This window comes from Gymnodraco acuticeps, unplaced genomic scaffold (assembly GCF_902827175.1).
Source record: "Gymnodraco acuticeps unplaced genomic scaffold, fGymAcu1.1, whole genome shotgun sequence".
Classification (NCBI taxonomy): Eukaryota; Metazoa; Chordata; class Actinopteri; order Perciformes; family Bathydraconidae; genus Gymnodraco; species Gymnodraco acuticeps.
The window spans coordinates 203,727-223,399 of record NW_022990929.1 but is presented as its reverse complement, the minus strand read 5'-3'; the positions used below and the strand labels follow the sequence as shown (position 1 = coordinate 223,399).

Here is a 19,673-nt window from a genome sequence, read left to right as displayed (position 1 = left end):
TGAATGTGCTCTTATTGCAAAGTCATATACTGCCATCAAAAGTAAATCAACTACAGTATTTTCTAAGAAACACTTATCTGTTTTCTAATGATTGTGCAAAAAGATCAGCAAAGTCAACGAGTAGAAAATAAACTATGATGTGTACAATTACTATAAAGTAAACAAAGGTGTTTGCAGTTGAGTTATTGACATTCAAATCAGCGGTGTGACAGGTAACTCATGACAACCTTTATTTTGATACAATCTAATTCTTACCAAACTTCAGCCTTAGCTTTATTAGATAAGAAAACAATGACTTTTCAAACAGAACTGCAACAGTGTTAAGAAAGAAATACTGTCAGGGATGAGCGAAGCAGGCAGGACCCAAACGCAGATTTCACAAAACTAGGGCCAACAGGGTGGGTGGAGGGGGTCTGGAGGACGGGTTTGGGCTGACAGCCCAGGGGCACAGCGGAGGACCCAGAAGGGGTCTCGGGCGGACGGCCCGGGGGCAAGGCAGAGTTAAAAAACGGGGACTCGGGCGGACGGCCCGGGGGCAAGGCAGAGTTCAAAAAGGGGGACTCGGGCAGACGGCCCGGGGGCAAGGCAGAGTTCAAGGATGGGGTCTCGGGCGGACGGCCCGGGGGCAAGGCAGAGTTCAAAAAGGGGGACTCGGGCGGACGGCCCGGGGGCAAGGCAGAGTCCAAAGTGGGGGACTCGGGCGGACGGCCGGGGGCAAGGCAGAATCCAATGAAGAGTCAGGGGGCCGGGCCCGAGGGCGAAGACCGCGGCTCTCAGGCGGCCGTGCTCGAGGGCAAAGACCAGACAGCTCCGGAGGCCGGGCAGGACCCGGTGTCGGCCGGACAGGAACCGGAGCCGGTGGGACAGGCTTCGGCAGGATCCTCCACGGAAGAGGACCAGGAGTTGGCAGGACCCCCGGTGAGACAGGTGACGGCGGGACCTCCAACAGAACAAGACATGGGATTGGCAGGACCCCCGGCAGAAGAGTCGTTGGCGGGACCCCCAACGGGACAGGACACAGGGTTGGCAGGACCCCCGGCAGGAGAGTAGTCGGCGGGACCCCCAACGGGACAGGACATGAAGCTGGCAGGAACCCCAGCGGAACCTCCAACGGCACAGGACATAGGGTTGGCAGGACCCCCGGCAGAAGAGTAGTCGGCGGGGCCTCCAACGGGACAGGACATGGAGTTGGCAGGACCCCCAGCAGAACCTCCAACGGACCAGGACATTGGGTAGGGACTTGAGACGTGACTCGAAAGGGGACTTGAGAGGGGACTTGAGAGGAGACTCGAGAGGGGAACCAAGCGGGAACTAGAGAGGGGACTAGAGGAGGGACTAGAGGAGGGACTCGAGAGGTGAGTTGAGAGGGAACTCGAGAGGGAACTGGAGAGGGGACTGGAGAGGGGACTGGAGGTGGGACTAGAGATGGGACTAGAGAATTGACTAGAGGAGGGACTTGAGTAGGGACTAGAGAAGGGACTTGAGTAGGGACTAGAGAAAGGACTTGAGGAGGGACTCAGGAAGGGACCAGAGAGGGGACTAGAGGAGGGACTTGAGAAGGGACTAGAGATGGAACTCGAGATGGGACTCGAGAGGGAACTCGAGAGGACACTCGAGAGGAGACTCGAGAGGGAACTCGAGAGGACACTCAAGAGGAGACTTGAGAGGGAACTCGAGAGGTGACTTGAAAGGAGGCTTGAGAGGGGACTCGAGAGGGAACTCGAGAGGAGACTCGAGGGGGGACTTGAGAAGGAACTTGAGAGGAGACTTGAGACGGTCGGTTCGCCAACAGAACACGGGGGGCTGGAGTCGGCCGGAATGCTGACAGGACACGGGGAGCTGGCGTCGGCTGGTACGCCGACAGGACACGGGGAGCTGGCGTCGGCTGGAGTCGAAACCATGGCTGCTGTGGCCAGGACTGAGGCTGGAACCATGGCTGCTGGGGCCAGAACTGGGGCTGGAACCATGGCTGCTGGGGCCAGAACAGGGGCCGGAACCATGACTGCTGGGGCCAGAACTGGGGCTGGAACCATGGCTGCTGGGGCCAGAACTGGGGCTGGAACCATGGCTGCTGGGGCCTGTACTGGAGCCCAAAGCATGGCTTCTGTGGCTAGGGCCTGGACCTGCGACTCCTTCTCTTATGAGCCTTTTGGAGGCTCCGTGGACCTCCAAAAGCCAGACGAGTTCCAGAGAACGACTCTTGGACAGGAGCAGGAACTGGGGCAGAAGCAAGTGTTGACTCCAGACGGAACACACCGATGCGTGTGGTGTCATAATGGGAATTGGGAGGCAGGGAACCAGCATGGCTGGGGCTAGCAGGCAGGGGATAACACACCGAGAGGAAATCCAAAATCCAGCCAGGTAAAAATTTCACTAAATCTGGCTTCTCCGTAGCCATCTGGCGCGCCTCTGCCAGAGCTGCTTCTCGCTGCTGAACCCCGGACGCTCCAAAAAAAATCCAATAATTCCTGCTCGAAAGGATCTGCTGGGCCCATATTTGGTTAGTTCCTTCTGTCAGGGATGAGCGAAGCAGGCAGGACCCAAACACAGATTTCTCAGAAAAAACACCTTTATTTCAAGGCTTAAATGAAACAAACTTGGACAAAACAGAACTCTCACCCCGTGAACAACGTCCAACTACAACAAGGAACTAACAAAGACTAACAGAAAACACAGAACCTAAATGCACACATGAGACAGATGAGGAGGGAGGAGAAAACACAGGGGCACCAGGTGAACACAATCGGGTAATCAGGGAGGGAAAACAGACAGAAAACAACAGGCAAAACAGGAGGTGAACACCTTTACAAAATAAAAGTCAGAGGACAGATCGTAACAAATACAAGACATTTAAGAAGTTTAAAGCCACCCCCGGTGTAACCTTTTTAATCCTCTTGTTTCCAGGCAGATGCAGTGAACTCCGGGATGTTTTGGTGCAGGAGGTGTCAGGGTCGACAGCCAGAAGGATTTTCCAGGAGCAGAGGCATGTTGTGTAAGAAATGTTTTATTCTTTATTCAGTATTTTATCCTAGGCTACTAATTGTCCGCCTGTCCTGCCTCTCGCTGCATGTGTCACATCAGTGTCACTCTGGTTAATGAGTTTACAACCATTCAAGGTGAATCAAGTGAGAATAACTTTATAAATAATGTTTATTTAATCATCATGGTGGTGGGTAAAGTGGTGCACCATACAGTGTTAAGTTAAAAGTATACGGCTACATCTCTGTTGAGGTGTTTCAGTGGTGGCAGCATGATCATTTATTTACAGCCTGTTGATTGTCTTAGCGCCAGGACAGCACAGATGTGTCATATATAAGCAAGCTGTGACTTGCATTCTTTAAATACCAGAGTCATTGTGTTAACAAGAGAGGAAGAAAAACACAAACACAGTAACTGACTTTAACTCAAAGCTAAATTGACTAAATATGCATATACAAGAAAAAAACAAAAACTTTGTGCCATTAATGTTTGAAGACAGTCGTCCAGATGGCCTCTCGTACTCATTAGCCTCAGTCTTGTGAAATAATAGAGGACGCATTTCCTAAAAAGAGTCCATTAAATCTACTTGTCACTTGAAACTGTACTCCAACGTGTAGGTGGCAAGATAAGTGCATGCTATGCCCTTCTTTAAGTTCTTGTTGGAAATAAAGCTGTGTAACTCGCCCCTTTGGATATTTAGTACAGCTGATGGACTACAGCTGTGAAAACACAAACATTAAGTGTGGTGTTATCACAGCTGTTAATGTGCAATGCAGGGACCACTTTTATGAATAAAAACTGCAATGATGAAGAATTGTTTTGTATATTTAAAATAATACACATTTTAGAATTTGCTATTGCATCATTATTTTGTGAAAAACATATCTTGTTGATGCGAGTAACTAACCAAACCTTAACCTGACTATTTGATAGGGAACTAAATTCAACACTGGCTGTCAGGGCTTCTTCTAAAATAGCAAATACCTCCCTTGATGCCTTCAGATCATCTGGAAATCTGATATTTTCTCCATGAACTATTTTCTTTTAATCGTAGCGTTCAATGGAAGCTTAGGCACAACCTTAGAGTTGGGTAGCAGCGTGCTGCTGAAATCTAAATACCTCTTTATCAGGTTGTAGTAGAATTTCTGGGTTTTGCATTTCCTGGGGTACTGTGTCAGAGTTTAGTAAGTCATCCGTCCTGTCCCTGTTGGCCTCCACCTATTGGCCTGGCTTATTATTTAACTGACCCTTCTCCCTCAGCTCTGCACACGGTTCCCCTCGCAGTTTGTTCTTAGTGTTCTTCCCTCCCTCTTGGCAGATGTGATCTTCTCCCTCGCAGCCCTGAAAGGCTTCATATTCCTGGTGAGGAGGCACTTTATTTAAAAACTTAAATATCAAAGGTTTTCTGAGCCTTCATGGGAAAGAATCAACAGTGTTTATTCTAGAGCTGCGTTGCATCATAGCTTTGAAACAGAGCCCTTTGTCATTTTGTAAAAGTGTTGACTGCCTCACATGTCATGTCATCTATTTGAAACCACCAGTAAGATAAGATAAGAACCTCTGCAGATAAAGAACTATTCATCAGTAATTTGTTGTTTCCTCTCAGTTTCAGGGTCCTTCAATGGCTCTGTGGTATTTGAGACAGTTATGTGAAGCTTGAGCACAGATAACATGTTGTCTGCCGGCATTTTTTTCTCACCTTGGTAACACAAGATAGTCGTTTTATGGTGGTCTGGGTTCAAGTTTAATGACTTTGTGATAGTTATTGAGAACCACAGTAAGCCTTTTACCTATCAACAGCCGCAGTTCCTGGTGTATGCACGCAGTGAGCAGCCTGTTGCTGAGGGCCCGAGAGGAATAAAGGTAAGATACATTATTGTAAACGAACAGGAAGCTTTATCTTAATCATTCTCGTGGTACAATGTTGACTCCAATGTAAGGTTTTATGTTTTCTGGGCTTAACTCGTTGTAGCCTTGAATTGCAGTTAAATAACTGTTCTTTGACACAGGCGACACATTCTTTTTTATATGAATTGTTTGTGTAGAGTTTTTAAGCTGGTTAAATAATAGGCGATTCAGGCTCAGAATTAGAAAGGTTTATATTTGGCAAACTATCTTACTTGTTTTAAACACCACCGAGGACTTTATTATGTTATTAACATCAATTTGATGAACCTAGTGGCCAACAAACAGCACAGGAATCAGGGGACGAATGGATGATGCATTTTGATGGAAACAACTATTTCTAATAACTAACTAAGCTACAGGAAAAGCAGTTCACCAATGCTGGGTGATTATGTTATTGTTACATAATTGAAAACTGAAATGCAGGTTACTCATTGTTTAGCGTTGTGCAAGAAACCACAAATGATGTGAATTTACATGGATAAATGATACAAAGTTCATCACAAAAAGTGCAAGCAAGCAACCACAATGTAAACCATCTGTACGTTTCTGTAGATTGATTTCATACTTTTGCTGTGACCTTTTTAATAATGTAATGCAAGGCCATCAACTGTTACTAAGCAAATACTGTACGTACCCTGCCAGCTTCAGCCCGAGGCTTGGTTACTATGATTTACATTGGCCTCTAGCAAACATCTTCCTGTTCATAACCTCCTGCTAGCTGTAGCCGAGGCACACAGCAAATGACTGAACTTCAGATGAAGCATGCGATGAGTCCCCAGCACTAACGTACACTAAAGATGCAGCGGATCAGAACACTCTTCCTCTTTTTATATTTGTCTTATTGGCTGCTGTCACTTCATTACAGTTAGGACATCTCAGATAAACCAAAACAATGATTCAGACAACTTAAAGTGGACCTATCATGCTATATTTGAATAATATATTGTAGGGCCATAAAACATGTCTGTGAAGTTAAAAAAAACAAAAAACAGATCATGCATTTTAGCTATGCCTCATTTCGCTCTATTTGCTCTATTCCAGCCCTGTCTTCACAAGGGCTGATTCTGTGGCAAATGAGCTGCAGCTGACCACACCCCCCTGCAAAGGAGGGGGGCGAGGCACGATCGTCATGTTACCATGCTGTTACCATGCTGTTACCATGCTGTTACCATGCCACGCAACCTCTCATTCCCCTGATAGGTGGAGAGTTGGCCATATAGGCGGAGCACCTTGTTTCTGATGTCAAAGCATTTTCAAATCTGGATCAGTCTGTATCAGATCCGTTGCAGCCCCGTTTTTAGAGATTTGGGTATGGAGGAAAAGAGAGAGGGTTGTGTTTTCTGACACTTGGTGAGTTCCCTGACACACCAGGGACACATATTCATGTATAAAAGACGTACAAAAGTGCATTTTGCATGATAGGTCCCCTTTAATTTAACGGAACCCTGGTGTTTTTAAAGGCTACATTATTTTAAATCTACGTTTCAACAGGTATGTATTTTATTGACAATATTTAACCATGTCTAAAACCAATGCAAGAACGACTTTTTGTAATCATTCAATCATTTGGTGTGGCATTAAAAGAGAGTTTACCTCAACGCTGTAGCCTGCTCCTCATGTCTGCTTGAGGATGATTTGGTAAAGGCTACATTAGCCACTACAAACATAACACATACATCTGTTGCCCTGAATTCACATCAGGAAGCGGTGAGAGCTGCTTTGACCCAAGCTGTTTTGATATTGTTGAGTCAAAAAAACATTTATGTTAAGGTTCGCGGAAAAGGTAGGACCCAAAAGCAGACTACAAAAAAGGTAAAAGGTCTATAAACAAAAGGCGAGCTTTATTCCAAAAGCTGATGGCAAATGACATAGCATACAACACATAGTAGCACAAGGAAGATATAATACCAAAACTGACCCTGACTGACATGGAGGGAGACAGGAAAAACAAACAATGAACCGACAGGGGAACACAGGGAAAGACAAGACTAAATACAGAGAGGGGTAATCACGGGACGAGAAACAGCTGGGTAAGGGAGGCAGAAACACAAGGGCAACAGGTGAACACAATGAGACAATCAGACACAGGAGGAAAACAAAACCCAACCCATTACCAGACAGACAACACTAAAACCGTACAGTGGCGTTTTTATATGTACAAAAGTGGTGGGGCACAAAAAACGTAGATGTCTATTGTCTATATAGAAGCTTCTGCAGTGAGGTTCATGGCTGGTGAGGCACTGACTCTTGAGGTTTACAAATATTATATTTTGACCTAAATTAAAATATAATATTATTTTCAAAAGCTATTTTAGTCTGATGCTTCGATTAATTTTAAACGGACAGTTCAACAAAAGGATACCTAAAAAATGTAATTTTATCATTTAAATATTGAATTGTTCTCTCTTAGTGAGATCCCATTTTCAATAAAATTGCGGTCTTACCTTGACTTGAAGATGAAGTCCATTTGCCTATCCTTCTGGACAAAAATCTCTTACTTTTTTGTAAAAGTCCTCCTTATCTTCTTGTTTCAAAAGTCTATCATAAATCTAATCGATAGATTTATGATTATAAAAGTAGGGTAGACATGTGGATATTATCCGACTGAACAAAACGTGCATTTATCTAACAGGTACGTTTCCCACAGATCTTATTTCGAGCTATTTTCTAAAATCCTATGGAGAAATCTCATTGCTTTTTTGTCGAGGGAAGCAATGCACAGCTTACTTCCAGGTTTTAGGATGCGTCACTGGACCTCTCTCGTCTCCTCTTCACACACCACACTTTTCGCGGCACACGTACTTACAGCCAATCAGCTCTGAATGATGTGAGATGACGTATGGTGGGGATGGCAGCACTATGCCCCTATGGTCATTATTTTTTTGCCACACACATTAAATAGGAAAATACTCTGAGCATGCGCAGTGTAGTTTTTACAGTCACCGTTCACTTAGACAGTGAGAGGGAGGGGCATGATCGGGTTTTGTCCCACATGGCTCTAAACAGCTCAATAGGCACACTGTAGACACTAATTAGAAGAACACAGACTAAAACAGTAATGTACATACGAATCAGATGATTAAACATGATCTTAAAATATATTTTATATATTCTTTTTTTTTAAATTCGCATTTTTTTGTAATCATTATTTTTAATACTTTCTGCTGACACTAGGTGGGGCTGTGCCCTGCCCCTAATGACCAGTCACCACTGAAAACCGTGACATAACACCAAGATCGTGACAGAACCCCCCCCCCCTCAAGGGACGGATTCCAGACGTCCAAAACAAAGTCCAACATTTCCAAAAGGGTGGGTGGAGGGGGTCCGGAGGACGGGTCTGGGTCGACAGCCCAGAGGCAAGGCAGAGGAACAGGAAGTGGTCTCGGGCAGATGGCCCGGGGGCAAGGCAGAGTTCATGGTGGGAATATCGGGCGGACGGCCCAGGGGCAAGGCAGAGTTCGAGGAGGGGGTCTCGGGCGGACGGCCCGGGGGCAAGGCAGAGTTGAAAAAGGGACGAAGGCCACAGCGGGCGAACTCAGGGGGTCGGGCATGACGGCGAAGGCAGCGGCTGGAAGAGTCAGGGGGCCGGGCTCGAGGGCGAAGGCCGCGGCTGGGGAACTCAGGGGGCCGTGCTCGAGGTCGGGCAAGAAGGCGGCGACGGGGCAGCCCCAGAGGGCGGGCAGGAAGGCGGCGACGGGACAGCTCCGGAGGACGGGCACGAAGGCGGTGACGGGATAGCTCCGTAGGACGACGTATGCCGCAATGGGACCCCTCCAGTGTCAGCTGGATCGCCGGAGCACTGGGATCGAGAGCAGGAGCTGGTGCCCTGGCGGGACAGGCGTGGACGGAACCCTGGACGGAACCCTGGACGGAACATGGGGAGAGGACTGGAGAGGGAACTCGAGAGGTGACTCGAGAGGTGACTCGAGAGGGGACTCGAGAGGGAACTCGAGAAGGAACTTGAGAGGGGACTTGAGAGAGGACTTGAGTCGGTCAGTACGCCGACAGGACACGGGGAGCTGGAGTCGGCCGGAGAGCCAACAGGTGACGAGGAGCTGGAGTCGACCAGTACGCTGACAGGACATGGGGTGCTGGCGTCGGCCGAAGAGCCAGTACTGGAACTGAAACTGGAGTCGGGACCAAGTGCTGCTGGGGCCGGTACTGGAGCCGGAACCATGGTTGCTGGGGCCGGTACTGGAGCTGGAACCATGGCTGCTGGGACCGGAACAGAAGCCGGGACCATGGCTGTGTGGGCTGGTACTGGAGCCGGAAACATGGCTGCTGGGGCCGGAACTGGAGCTGGGACCATGGTTGTGTGGGCTTGAATCTTGGTCTTGCGTTTCTTAGAGATTTTTTGGAGGATCCGTTGACCTCCCAAGGCCTGGTCATACCCCAGGAAAGGGTTAGAGGCTTGAGACAAGTCTTCAGGACTACTTGTGAGAAGTTGTAGCCACTCAGGCAACAAGCTCCTGAGCCAGGGCGTGCAAACAACCTCCTGGCGTCCCTCCTTCAAGGCAGCCTCTCTACCTCGTCTAGATGAGGCGTTATTCCAAGTGTAAAAAATGTACTCCAGAGAGTACCCAAGACATTCCGCCTGTAGAGAAAAATGATCTGAGTCTGCTGAGTCCAAAGTTTGTCGGTTCATTCCGTTAAGGTTCGCGGAAAAGGTAGGACCCAAAAGCAGACTACAAAAAGGTAAAAGGTCTATAAACAAAAGGCGAGCTTTATTCCAAAAGCTGATGGCAAATTACATAGCATACAACACATAGTAGCACAAGGAAGATATAATACCAAAACTGACCGTGACTGACATGGAGGGAGACAGGAAAAACAAACAATGAACCGACAGGGAAAGACAAGACTAAATACAGAGAGGGGTAATCACGGGAAGAGAAACAGCTGGGTAAGGGAGGCAGAAACACAAGGGCAACAGGTGAACACAATGAGACACAGGAGGAAAACAAGAGGCAGGGAGAACAGAACAGCAAAACAAAACCCATTACCAGACAGACAACACTAAAACCGTGACATAACACCAAGATCGTGACAATTGATTTGATGGGTGGCAATAAGATGCAGTACCACCACCTACTGTGTTGGACAGTTTCTGTTTCTTTCAAATAATGAAAATGTCTCCCTAATGATCAACACAATCTTAAGACTCAGTTCTTCCTTTCAAAGTTTCCTGATTCCTCTCAAATGTTTTTAGTTCTTTAAAGTCATTTTGGCAAGGCAACATGACATTCTGCACTGATAACTTTACATCACAGTGCTCACATAATCCTGAGGGATGTTTCCTTGAGACTTGCGGATAGTAGTTTAACTTCCAGCTGCAGCCGCACCAGCAAATCAGAATCCTAATAAGTCCTATGAGGTGTGTAACAAACAATTTCTTCCCAACTGAAACGTAAATAAAGGATACAAACCCTACATAATAAACATGTTTAGTATATTATTGTGGCACACTAATAGAAAAGAATGAAGTTGCCCCACAGTTGGATTTATTTTTAATTATTGGCGCCCACTTGTGTAAATTGGCGTGAACTCTTAAACTAAATTAGGCTGAAGTATGGGTTCAATGGCTCTGTGACGTAGGTAACTTCGTCACTGTGGACTGACGGCTTCGGGCCTTGTAATATTGCACATGTGGTTTAGTTTGAAAGTGTTCCCCCTCCCGTTTTGTCTGTGGCTGGTGATTGTGTTCACTTGGTGCCCTGTGTTGTCTCCTCCCCCCCCACCTTTGTCTTATTGGCCTGATTAGTGTGTGTGTGTGTGTATTTAGGCTCTGTTTTCCCTGTCAGTGGACAGGTAGTGTGTGTGTGAGATCCTTGTGGCTGGTGACTGTGTTCACATGGGCAGCAATATTGAGGCTGTGTCATGTACCACAGCGATGAATAAATGCCCACACCGAGATATATTTGAATCTCTGCCTCTGCCTCCTTGCTTGGTCTCAACGGTCAGTCTCACAGGCTCCATCTTCACAATCATTATAGGTGTCATTCTCTTTCACAATAGTTAAGACCAGTAGTAAGCCATGACTGCGTGTTAATGAGTCCCCAAATCATAGTTGTTACTTAGTTTTGACATTTTTCACCTGTTGGCCCATACTGTAACATAACACAGAGATCCTACTCCTTGGTAATAACAATTTACAGTTTTTTTCAGTTGCTAACACAAATCTCACATAAAGCATCATTATTTAAACTCATACTCAAAGAGCAAAACCTGAGCTCAAATCTCCAAAACTCTCAACACATTTTCAGCTCTGCACCCAATTTGCAATTCAACTCGGCACTTTTTGCAAAACACTGCACACGGTTCTCTAAATAAGACACAGAAATCTGACATATTCACTTGTTTGCCATTTTCAAAAAACTGCCATTAAAAATGCTACACACATGAACCAATCAACAAATACACATGCCAAATGACCATAAACACCAAACTGCTTTATTGTTGACTCATTTATCAGGATGTAAGCAATAGAAAAAGGCTTCATGTAAGACATTTATAAAAACAACAACGGATATATGGACAGCAGCAAGAGGAAGAGGAAGCGGAAGAGGAAGAGGGAGGAAGTTGAAGAGTTATTTGCAGCATAACGGTTGTAGCTGTTTGACCGCCAGGCTACAGGGGATGCTTCTTCTGCAGGTTGATGAGGAGTTGTAGCCAGGCCCATTGAGGTGGTACAATTCTGCGAAAGTATTTACAGTTTTTTTCGATTGCTTTTAATTGCTCAGTTTCTCAGAACACTAAACACAATTCACAAAACCACACACCCAAAGTGCAAAACACCTCATTTCTCCTGCTAAATGAAGAACTGCCCTCAAAACTACATAAACACTTAACAAATGCAAACTTTTACACCAAATATAACACACTTCATTCATAATACTAGATGGTTTGACCACCCAGCTACACACTGCTGAGCATACTCTAAAGCACTTCATCTGTTATGGGCTATGCTCTGTACATAGAGGTTTCTGCAGAGAAAGATTGCTTGAGTTTACAGAAATACAGTAAATGAATTTTTTGTTCAAAGATAACATTGTGCAACATGCATCTCAGCACATAGTTACTATGCTTCGGATCTCTCTAAGTGTGATGCATTGTTTACCAAAACCCAGTTTGTAACTGCTGCTTCCTGTGCCTCATTGAAAACCCTTAGCCTTCCACCTCTTTGTTTCTCAGTCCTTCAGATAAACAACAACGATAAGATCAGTGTCTGTGTTGCATAAAAGTAAGTTTACCACAGTACATTGTGCAGGATTTTTGTACGGTTATAGTATGCAACATGCCAACAATTCAATTATGGTTTGCACAAAGTGCCATGTTGATTTGCAAATTGTGTGAAAAGCTGAAAACATGTTTAGAGTTTTGGAAATTTGAGCCGATATTTTGCTCTTTGAGTGTCAGTTCAAATAATTGTGCTTTATGTAGAATTTTAGTGTGTTAGCAATCGAGAAAAACTGTATCTCTCTGTTTTTTCTTAAAATATTTTTTTAATTTATTTTTCATCAAAGTTTTCCTTTAACTTTACTGTATTTGACAAAGGCTTAATTTCTGTGTACACAACTGTAATTATGTGTTGTGCAGGAATGTTGCACCAATTTGTTTTGGAGAAAAACAAAAGTATAACAACTGTATATTTTAAAGGCTAAGCCTTCCCAAATATTTTTATCACTGCAACCTGGTAAAATAAAAATATAATGTTTGTGTCTTTGACATTAGCGCTGTGCCCTGTAGCCCTACTATGACAACCCTGTCTCCTAAAAATTACGTTCCCACAGAACTAAACTGCATTCTCAATTACGTTTAGCCAGAAACTTATTTTCTCCCACGTTACGTTAGTTCAGTCAGACAACTCACGTCTTTCTTTAACATGTTTATTAGAAGCAGCATATAGTTAAGTTTGGCGACTAGGCTCGGGCATCATCACTCCATAGATATACATAGCACGATGAGTGATGATCAAATAACTAACCCCCAAAACTGTGCGGAGATTAGATACTATCCCCCAAAACTGCGTAGCCCGAGCCTGACTCTGGTGATGTAAATCTGATAAGTAGAGGGCCTGGCGAGCTGCCATGTGGCCATTCCCCCTAAGCACAGCAGCTTTAAGGGGAATATACTACTTAGTGAGACTGCTATGTGTAGGCCTGAGGAATAGCCCAGAGCCGATTCTTCCCCGAGCACAGCGGCTTTGAGAGGAATATACTACCTATATACACACACTACCTAGTGAAACTGCTATGTGAAGGCCCGGGAACAGCCCGAAAAGCCATCCCCCTTAAGCACCGCGGCTTTAAGGGGAATATACTACCTAGTGACTGCTATGTGAAGGCCCGGGAACGCCCCGAAAGCCATCCCCCCCAGCACAGCGGCTTTGAGGGGAATATACTACCTATATATGCTACCTAATGAAACTGCTATGTGAAGGCCCGGGAACAGCCCGAAAAGCCATCCCCCTTAAGCACCGCGGCTTTAAGGAGAATATACTACCTAGTGACTGCTATGTGAAGGCCCGGGAACAGCCCAAAAAGCCATCCCCCTTAAGCACCGCGGCTTTAAGGCAAGGCAAGGCAAGTTTATTTATATAGCACCTGTCAACACAAGGCAATTCAAAGTGCTTTACAAAAAACGAAAGACATTAAGAAAATGGCATTTAAAATCAGTCATTAAAAAGAAAAGATAATAAAATAAACATCCATCCATCCATCCATCCATCCATCTTCTCCCGCTTATCCGTGGTCGGGTCGCGGGGGTAGCAGTTCCAGCTGAGAGCCCCAAACTTTCTTTTCCCTGGCGACATCAACCAGCTCTGACTGGGGGATCCCAAGGTGCTCCCAGGCCAGCGAAGAGATATAATCCCTCCACCTGGTCCTAGGTCTACCCCTTGGTCTCTTCCCAGCTGGACGTGCCTGGAACACCTCCCTAGGGAGGCGCCCAGATGGCATCCTAACTAGGTGCCCGAACCACCTCAACTGGCTCCTTTCGACGCGAAGGAGGAGCGGCTCAACTCCGAGTCCCTCCCGGATGACCAAACTTCTCACCTTATCCCTAAGGGAGACACCAGCCACCCTGCGGAGAAAACCCATTTCGGCCGCTTGTATCCGCGATCTCGTTCTTTCGGTCATGACCCATCCTTCATGACCATAGGTGAGGGTAGGAACGAAAATGGCCCGGTAGACAGAGAGCTTTGCCTTCTGGCTCAGCTCCCTTTTCATCACAACGGTGCGGTAAAGCGACTGCAGTACCGCTCCCGCTGCTCCGATTCTCCGGCCCATCTCACGCTCCATTGTTCCCTCACTCGAGAACAAGACCCCGAGATACTTGAACTCCTTCACTTGGGGTAAGGACTCATTCCCTACTTGGAGTGGACAGTCCATCGGTTTCCTGCTGAGAACCATGGCCTCAGATTTGGAGGTGCTGATCCTCATCCCAGTCGCTTCACAGTCGGTTGCGAACCGATCCAGTAAGTGCTGAAGGTCGCAGACCGATGAAGCCATTAGAACCACATCATCTGCAAAAAGCAGTGGTGCAATCCTTAGTCCACCGAACTGCAGACCCCCTCCCCCATGACTACGCCTCGAAATCCGATCCGTGTATATTACAAACTAGGGCTGTGCATCTTCACTGGTCTCACGATTCGATTCGATTATCCTGTCTTCGATTCGGTTCGATATCCCGGTGCATCACGATGCATAACAATGAGTTGCATCCTCAATTTTCAATATTACTGTATGGATACTTTTTCATCAATGAATACAATCAGTCAGATAAATATGAACTTTTTTTATTCTATAGAAAGTACATTACAAATCGATCAAACCACTTCTTTGTCTTCTGCTCTATAACATGGCACATCCTAAAAGTGCCAAACATCATTATGAGTGTGACAACAGGTAGCATTGAACTACCATGTGTGTCATATCAACATGTTTATTAAATTGAAATAAAATAAATAGTATTGGCCTGGCCTACCTATAGTGTAAAAAAAGGTAAATCCTCAAAAACAAAACATTCTGCAGTGCTGTAATCTACAACAATGTTTTCAAATAGCAGCACTGGGCACAGGGCACTTCCTGAATGTGCCAAACAACAAAAACATGACTCACTGCTCAGCATTTGGGAATGTGTAGGTTCTTCTGCAAGAACACTAGTTGATCCACATGTTCTGGTTTGAGAGTGCTACTTTTTGCAGTGACCACATCTCCTGCAGTGGAGAAAACTCGCTCTGCAGACACACTTGTGCCTGGGATACACAAGTATCGCTTTGACACCCGTGAGAGGAGGGGAAATGTGATCTCATGGACACGCCACCAGTTCAAAGGGTCCTCAGTCAGAGGGAGAGATGATGCTTTACAGTATCTCTCTATTTCCTCCTCAGCAATGGCATAGGGGGTCTTGGGTTCTGCTGTACCTTCAGTGTCAGTGAAAGACCGTCCCAGCAAACTCACGAGAAGTGATGATGATGAGGCCTTTCTTTTGGGAGCAGAAGGGCCGTCAATCACTTCTGTCCTCCTGAGTGTCCTCTCATTCTATGTTTGAACAAAATAATAGAAAATAGCATTAAAATAGCAGTTAGCACTTTCTCAGTCAATGCAACAGCTCACATCTATTCTATTCTTCAGTCTTATAGACTGCTCAACCACCACACATAATGCAATAACTGTAACTATTCTCACACATACACACACTTTTAAATGCACTTTATATACTATTTTTTATATCAATATTTTTAACTATTTATTCCCCATATGATTGTATGTTGTCTGTCCTATTGCCGTGTTTTTTAGTGTTATGTATTTGTCTGTATTTTTTGCACACCGGGACAGAGTTGCACTCTGAATCTCGTTATACTCTGTGTATAATGACAATAAAAGGCTTTAACTTAACTTTAACTTAACTTTAACTATAGAACGTTTTCACGCATTGTAGCTACTATTATTAATATTGTAAAGTTTGTTTTTATTTTATAAGTTTACATGAAACATGGTGAAAATACCTCCAAGGATGCAGCCTCCTCAGTCACTCCTCTGTAGATCTCCAATATCTCCTCCACTGTTAGAAAAGGCAGTCCCTTAAAACGGGGATCCAGGGCAGAGGCTGTATGAAGGATCTTCTTTTCTGCCTCACCGTTGTACCTCTTCAGGAGATCTGTTGTGATGGCATTCTTGATCGCGTGGATCATCGGTGAGTCTCCAATGGTGCCTGTCATGTTCTGGAGGAGTTGTGCATTTATTGGAGCAATGAGAGACACAGTTGGATTGCTCTCTTCTGACATCAGAGTGGTTGCATCCTTCATTGGCTTTAATGCACTCACAGCGTCCTCTGCATTTGACACATCTGTTTCGTTAAGAGTGCAGAGGTCTGACTGTCCTTTTCTCACCTCTGGAGACAGCAAGGTGGCACATATTGCAGGTTGTTGTTCCAAGAACCTCTCGACCATGTCGTATGCACTGTTCCACCTTGTGGCAACATCAGTTATCAGCTTATGATTTTTCAGGCCCAGACATTTCTGTTTCTCTTTCAGATAGTGGTTTGCTGTAGTGCTGCGGTGGAAGAATGTTGCAATCCGTCGGACTCGACCCAGAAGCCTGGAGAGGGTGGCCACTTTAAGCGCCCGCTGGGACGCAAGATTCAGTGTATGGGCGAAGCATTTCACATGAGGGAATTTTCCTAATTCAGCTGCAACGATCATATTAGACGCGTTGTCTGTCACCAGCATTACATCTTTGTCTGATAGCTGCCATTCTTCCACTACACGAGACAGTAGCTCCGCAACATGCGCACCTGTGTGAGACTCGTAAACAGCTCTAGTTTGCAGCACATGCGACAAAAACTGCCAGTCCTCGCTGATGTAATGTGCCGTTACTGTTAAATAAGACTCCGTTGCGACAGAAGTCCAGGCATCACATGTTATGGCAACTCTTTTAGCTTGGATCATTGATGCCATTACCTGGGCTTTGGTTCCGTTGTAGAGTGCAGGTATGACATTTTCTGTAAAGTGGCTACGTGATGGGAGCTTATACCGTGGCTCCAGCGTTTTTAACAGGTGGCGAAAACCGGCGTTTTCCACGACCGAATAAGGACGTAGGTCCTTCGCTATGAAAGCTGCCACCGACTGGGTGATTGTCTTCGCTTTCTCAGAGTTGGGCGGAAAATTGACAGCACCTCATCAATTCTTCGCTGGGCTGGGTCCGCTGTTTTCTTGGTGGCAAACGTTAGCTTCTCACAGTGAAAACGGCTAAGGTGGTTCCTCAAGTTAGTGGTATTTCCACCAAGGTATTTTATTTTTGTGTGACACACTTTACACACAGCGTGCGACTTGTCCAGTTCATTTTTCCCTTTTAGTTGATAAAACCCATAATGGGTCCAGATGTCTGCTTTCAGAACACTAGGAGCGTTTTTTTATTATTTGCGCACTGCTTTTGCCTCCCTCCATTATTGCACTAGCTCGGTAACCCACAATGCAATGCCACGTTGCTACCAAGACGTTTTAATTTAAAAAAAAAAAACTTTATTGTTCAGCTGCTGCCAGAAAATCTACCACGTGAATAATCGGTTATCTTCCGTCACTGCATCGAGACCGAATCGTCCACGTCTGCATCGCAATGCATCGTAGAAACGATTATTTTCAACACCCCTATTACAAACAGGATTGGTGACAAAGCGCAGCCCTGGCGGAGGCCAACCCTCACCAGAAATGGGTCCGACTTACTGCCGAGGACCCGGACACAGCTCTCACTTTGGGAGTACAGAGATTGGATGGCCCTGAGTAGAGACCCCCTCACCCCATACTCCCGCAGCACCTCCCACAGTAATTTCCTGGGAACTCGGTCATACGCCTTCTCCAAGTCTACAAAACACATGTAGACGGGATAAGCGTACTCCCAAGCCCCCTCCGGGATCCTTGCGAGAGTAAAAAGCTGATCCGTCGTTCCACAACCAGGACGGAATCTGCATTGTTCCTCCTCAATCTGAGGTTCGACAATCGGCCTTTCGAGTACCTTAGAGTAAACTTTCCCGGGGAGGCTGAGTAGTGCGATGCCTCTGTAAGTGGCACACACCCTCTGATCCCCCTTTTTAAAAAGGGGAACCACCACCCCGGTCTGCCACTCCTTCGGTACTGTTTCCGACTTCCACGCAATGTTGATGAGACGTGTCAACCATGACAGTCCCTTAACACCCAGAGCCTTCAGCATTTCTGGGCGGATCTCATCCACCCCCGGGGCTTTGCCACTGTGGAGTTGTTTGACGACCTCAGTGACCTCCCCCCGGGAGATTGCTGTTGATCCACCGTCATACTCCAGCTCTGCCTCTAACATAGAGGGCGGAGTTGTCGGGTTCAGGAGTTCCTCAAAGTGTTCCTTCCAACGCCCTAACACTCCATCAGTTGAGGTCAACAACGTCCCATCCTTACTGTACACAGCTTGGATGGTTCCCTGCTTCCCCCTCCTGAGGTGTCGGACAGTTTTCCAGAACAACTTTGGTGCCACCCGAAAGTCCTTCTCCATGTCTTCTCCGAACTTCTCCCAAACCCGCTGCTTTGCCTCGGCCACGGATGAGGCTGCTGCCCTTCGGGCCTGTCGGTACCTTGCAACTGCCTCGGGAGTCCCCCGGGATAACAAATCCCTGAAGGCCTCCTTCTTCAGTCGGAAGGCTTCCCTGACCACTGGTGTCCACCAGGAGGTTCGAGGGTTACCACCCCTTGAGGCACCTAGGACCTTGAGACCACAGCTCCCCGCCGCGGCTTCGACAATAGAGGCTTTGAACACCGACCACTCTGGTTCAATGTCCCCAACCTCCACAGGAATGCCCGAAAAGCTCCCCCGGAGGTGTAAGTTGAAGGCCTCCTGAACTTGGGCCTCCTCCAGACGTTCCCAGTTCACCCGAACTACACGTTTGGGCTTACCAGGTCCATCCAAAGGCTTCCCCCGCCACTCGACCCAAATCACCACCAGATGGTGATCAGTTGACAACTCCGCCCCTCTCTTTACCCGAGTGTCCAAAACATACGGCCTCAGGTCCGATGATACGATAACGAAATCGATCATGGACCTTCTGCGGGTGCTCTGGTACCACGTACACTTATGAGCATCCTTGTGTTCGAACATGGTGTTTGTTATGGCCAATCCATGACTAGCACAGAAGTCCAGTAACAAACCACCACTCCGGTTCAGATCAGGGGGGCCGTTCCTCAATCACGCCCCTCCAAGTGTCTCCATCATTGCCCACATGTGCATTGAAGTCTCCCAGCAAGATTAAAGAGTCCCCTTCAGGAGCCCCATACAGGACTCTTTCCAGGGTCTCCAAGAAGGCCGTATACTCTGAACTGCTGTTGGGTGCATAAGCACACACAACAGTCAGAGTTTTCCCCCCCCATAACCCGCAGGCGTAGGGAGGCGACCCTCTCGTCCACTGGGGTAAACTCCAACAACGAAGCACCCAACCGGGGACTTGTGAGTATCCCCATAAAATAAACATTAAAAGAAAAAATACATGGATAAAAGTTACAGTGCAGTTTAAGATGTGAATAGTTTAATTAAAAGCAGCGACAAAAAGAAAAGTCTTCAGCCTGGATTTAAAAGTAGTCAGAGTTGCAGCGGACCTGCAGTTTTCTGGGAGTTTGTTCCAGATATTTGGAGCATAATAACTGAACGCTGCTTTTCCATATTTAGTTCTGACTCTGGGGACAGAAAGCTGACCTGAGAGATCTGGATGGTTCATAATTTAGCAGGAGGTCAGAAATGTATTTTGGGCCTAAACCATTCAAAGCTTTA

At 46.3% G+C, this 19,673-nt stretch overlaps 2 protein-coding genes across 2 annotated transcripts in view; one reads left to right on the top strand and one right to left on the bottom strand.

Annotated features, from left to right (window-relative positions):
* The first annotated feature begins 4,726 nt into the window (after positions 1-4,726).
* LOC117558164 (glutathione hydrolase 1 proenzyme-like) overlaps positions 4,727-19,673 on the top strand; it is a 57,208-nt gene continuing 42,261 nt past the window's right edge. The window contains exon 1 of the mRNA XM_034234184.1: positions 4,727-4,842. The gene's annotated coding sequence lies outside the window, so the exon portion shown is untranslated. The remainder of the gene's footprint in view (positions 4,843-19,673) is intronic.
* Positions 15,009-16,339, bottom strand: LOC117558185 (zinc finger BED domain-containing protein 1-like). The gene is made up of 3 exons (XM_034234217.1): positions 16,214-16,339; positions 15,896-16,111; positions 15,009-15,428 (listed from the first exon to the last, which is right to left on the bottom strand). Exons 1-3 carry the CDS (start codon positions 16,337-16,339, stop codon positions 15,009-15,011), a joined length of 762 nt encoding a protein of 253 aa, XP_034090108.1.

Coding starts and splice junctions, on each gene's coding strand:
- LOC117558185 (XM_034234217.1), bottom strand. CDS start 16,339: ATGGTCGAGAGGTTCTTGGAACAACAACCTGCAATATGTGCCACCTTG. Junction 16,112..16,213: donor TGTCAAATGCAGAGGACGCT/GTGAGTGCATTA, acceptor CAACTCCTCCAG/AACATGACAGGCACCATTGG. Junction 15,429..15,895: donor AGGAGGCTGCATCCTTGGAG/GTATTTTCACCA, acceptor GTTCAAACATAG/AATGAGAGGACACTCAGGAG.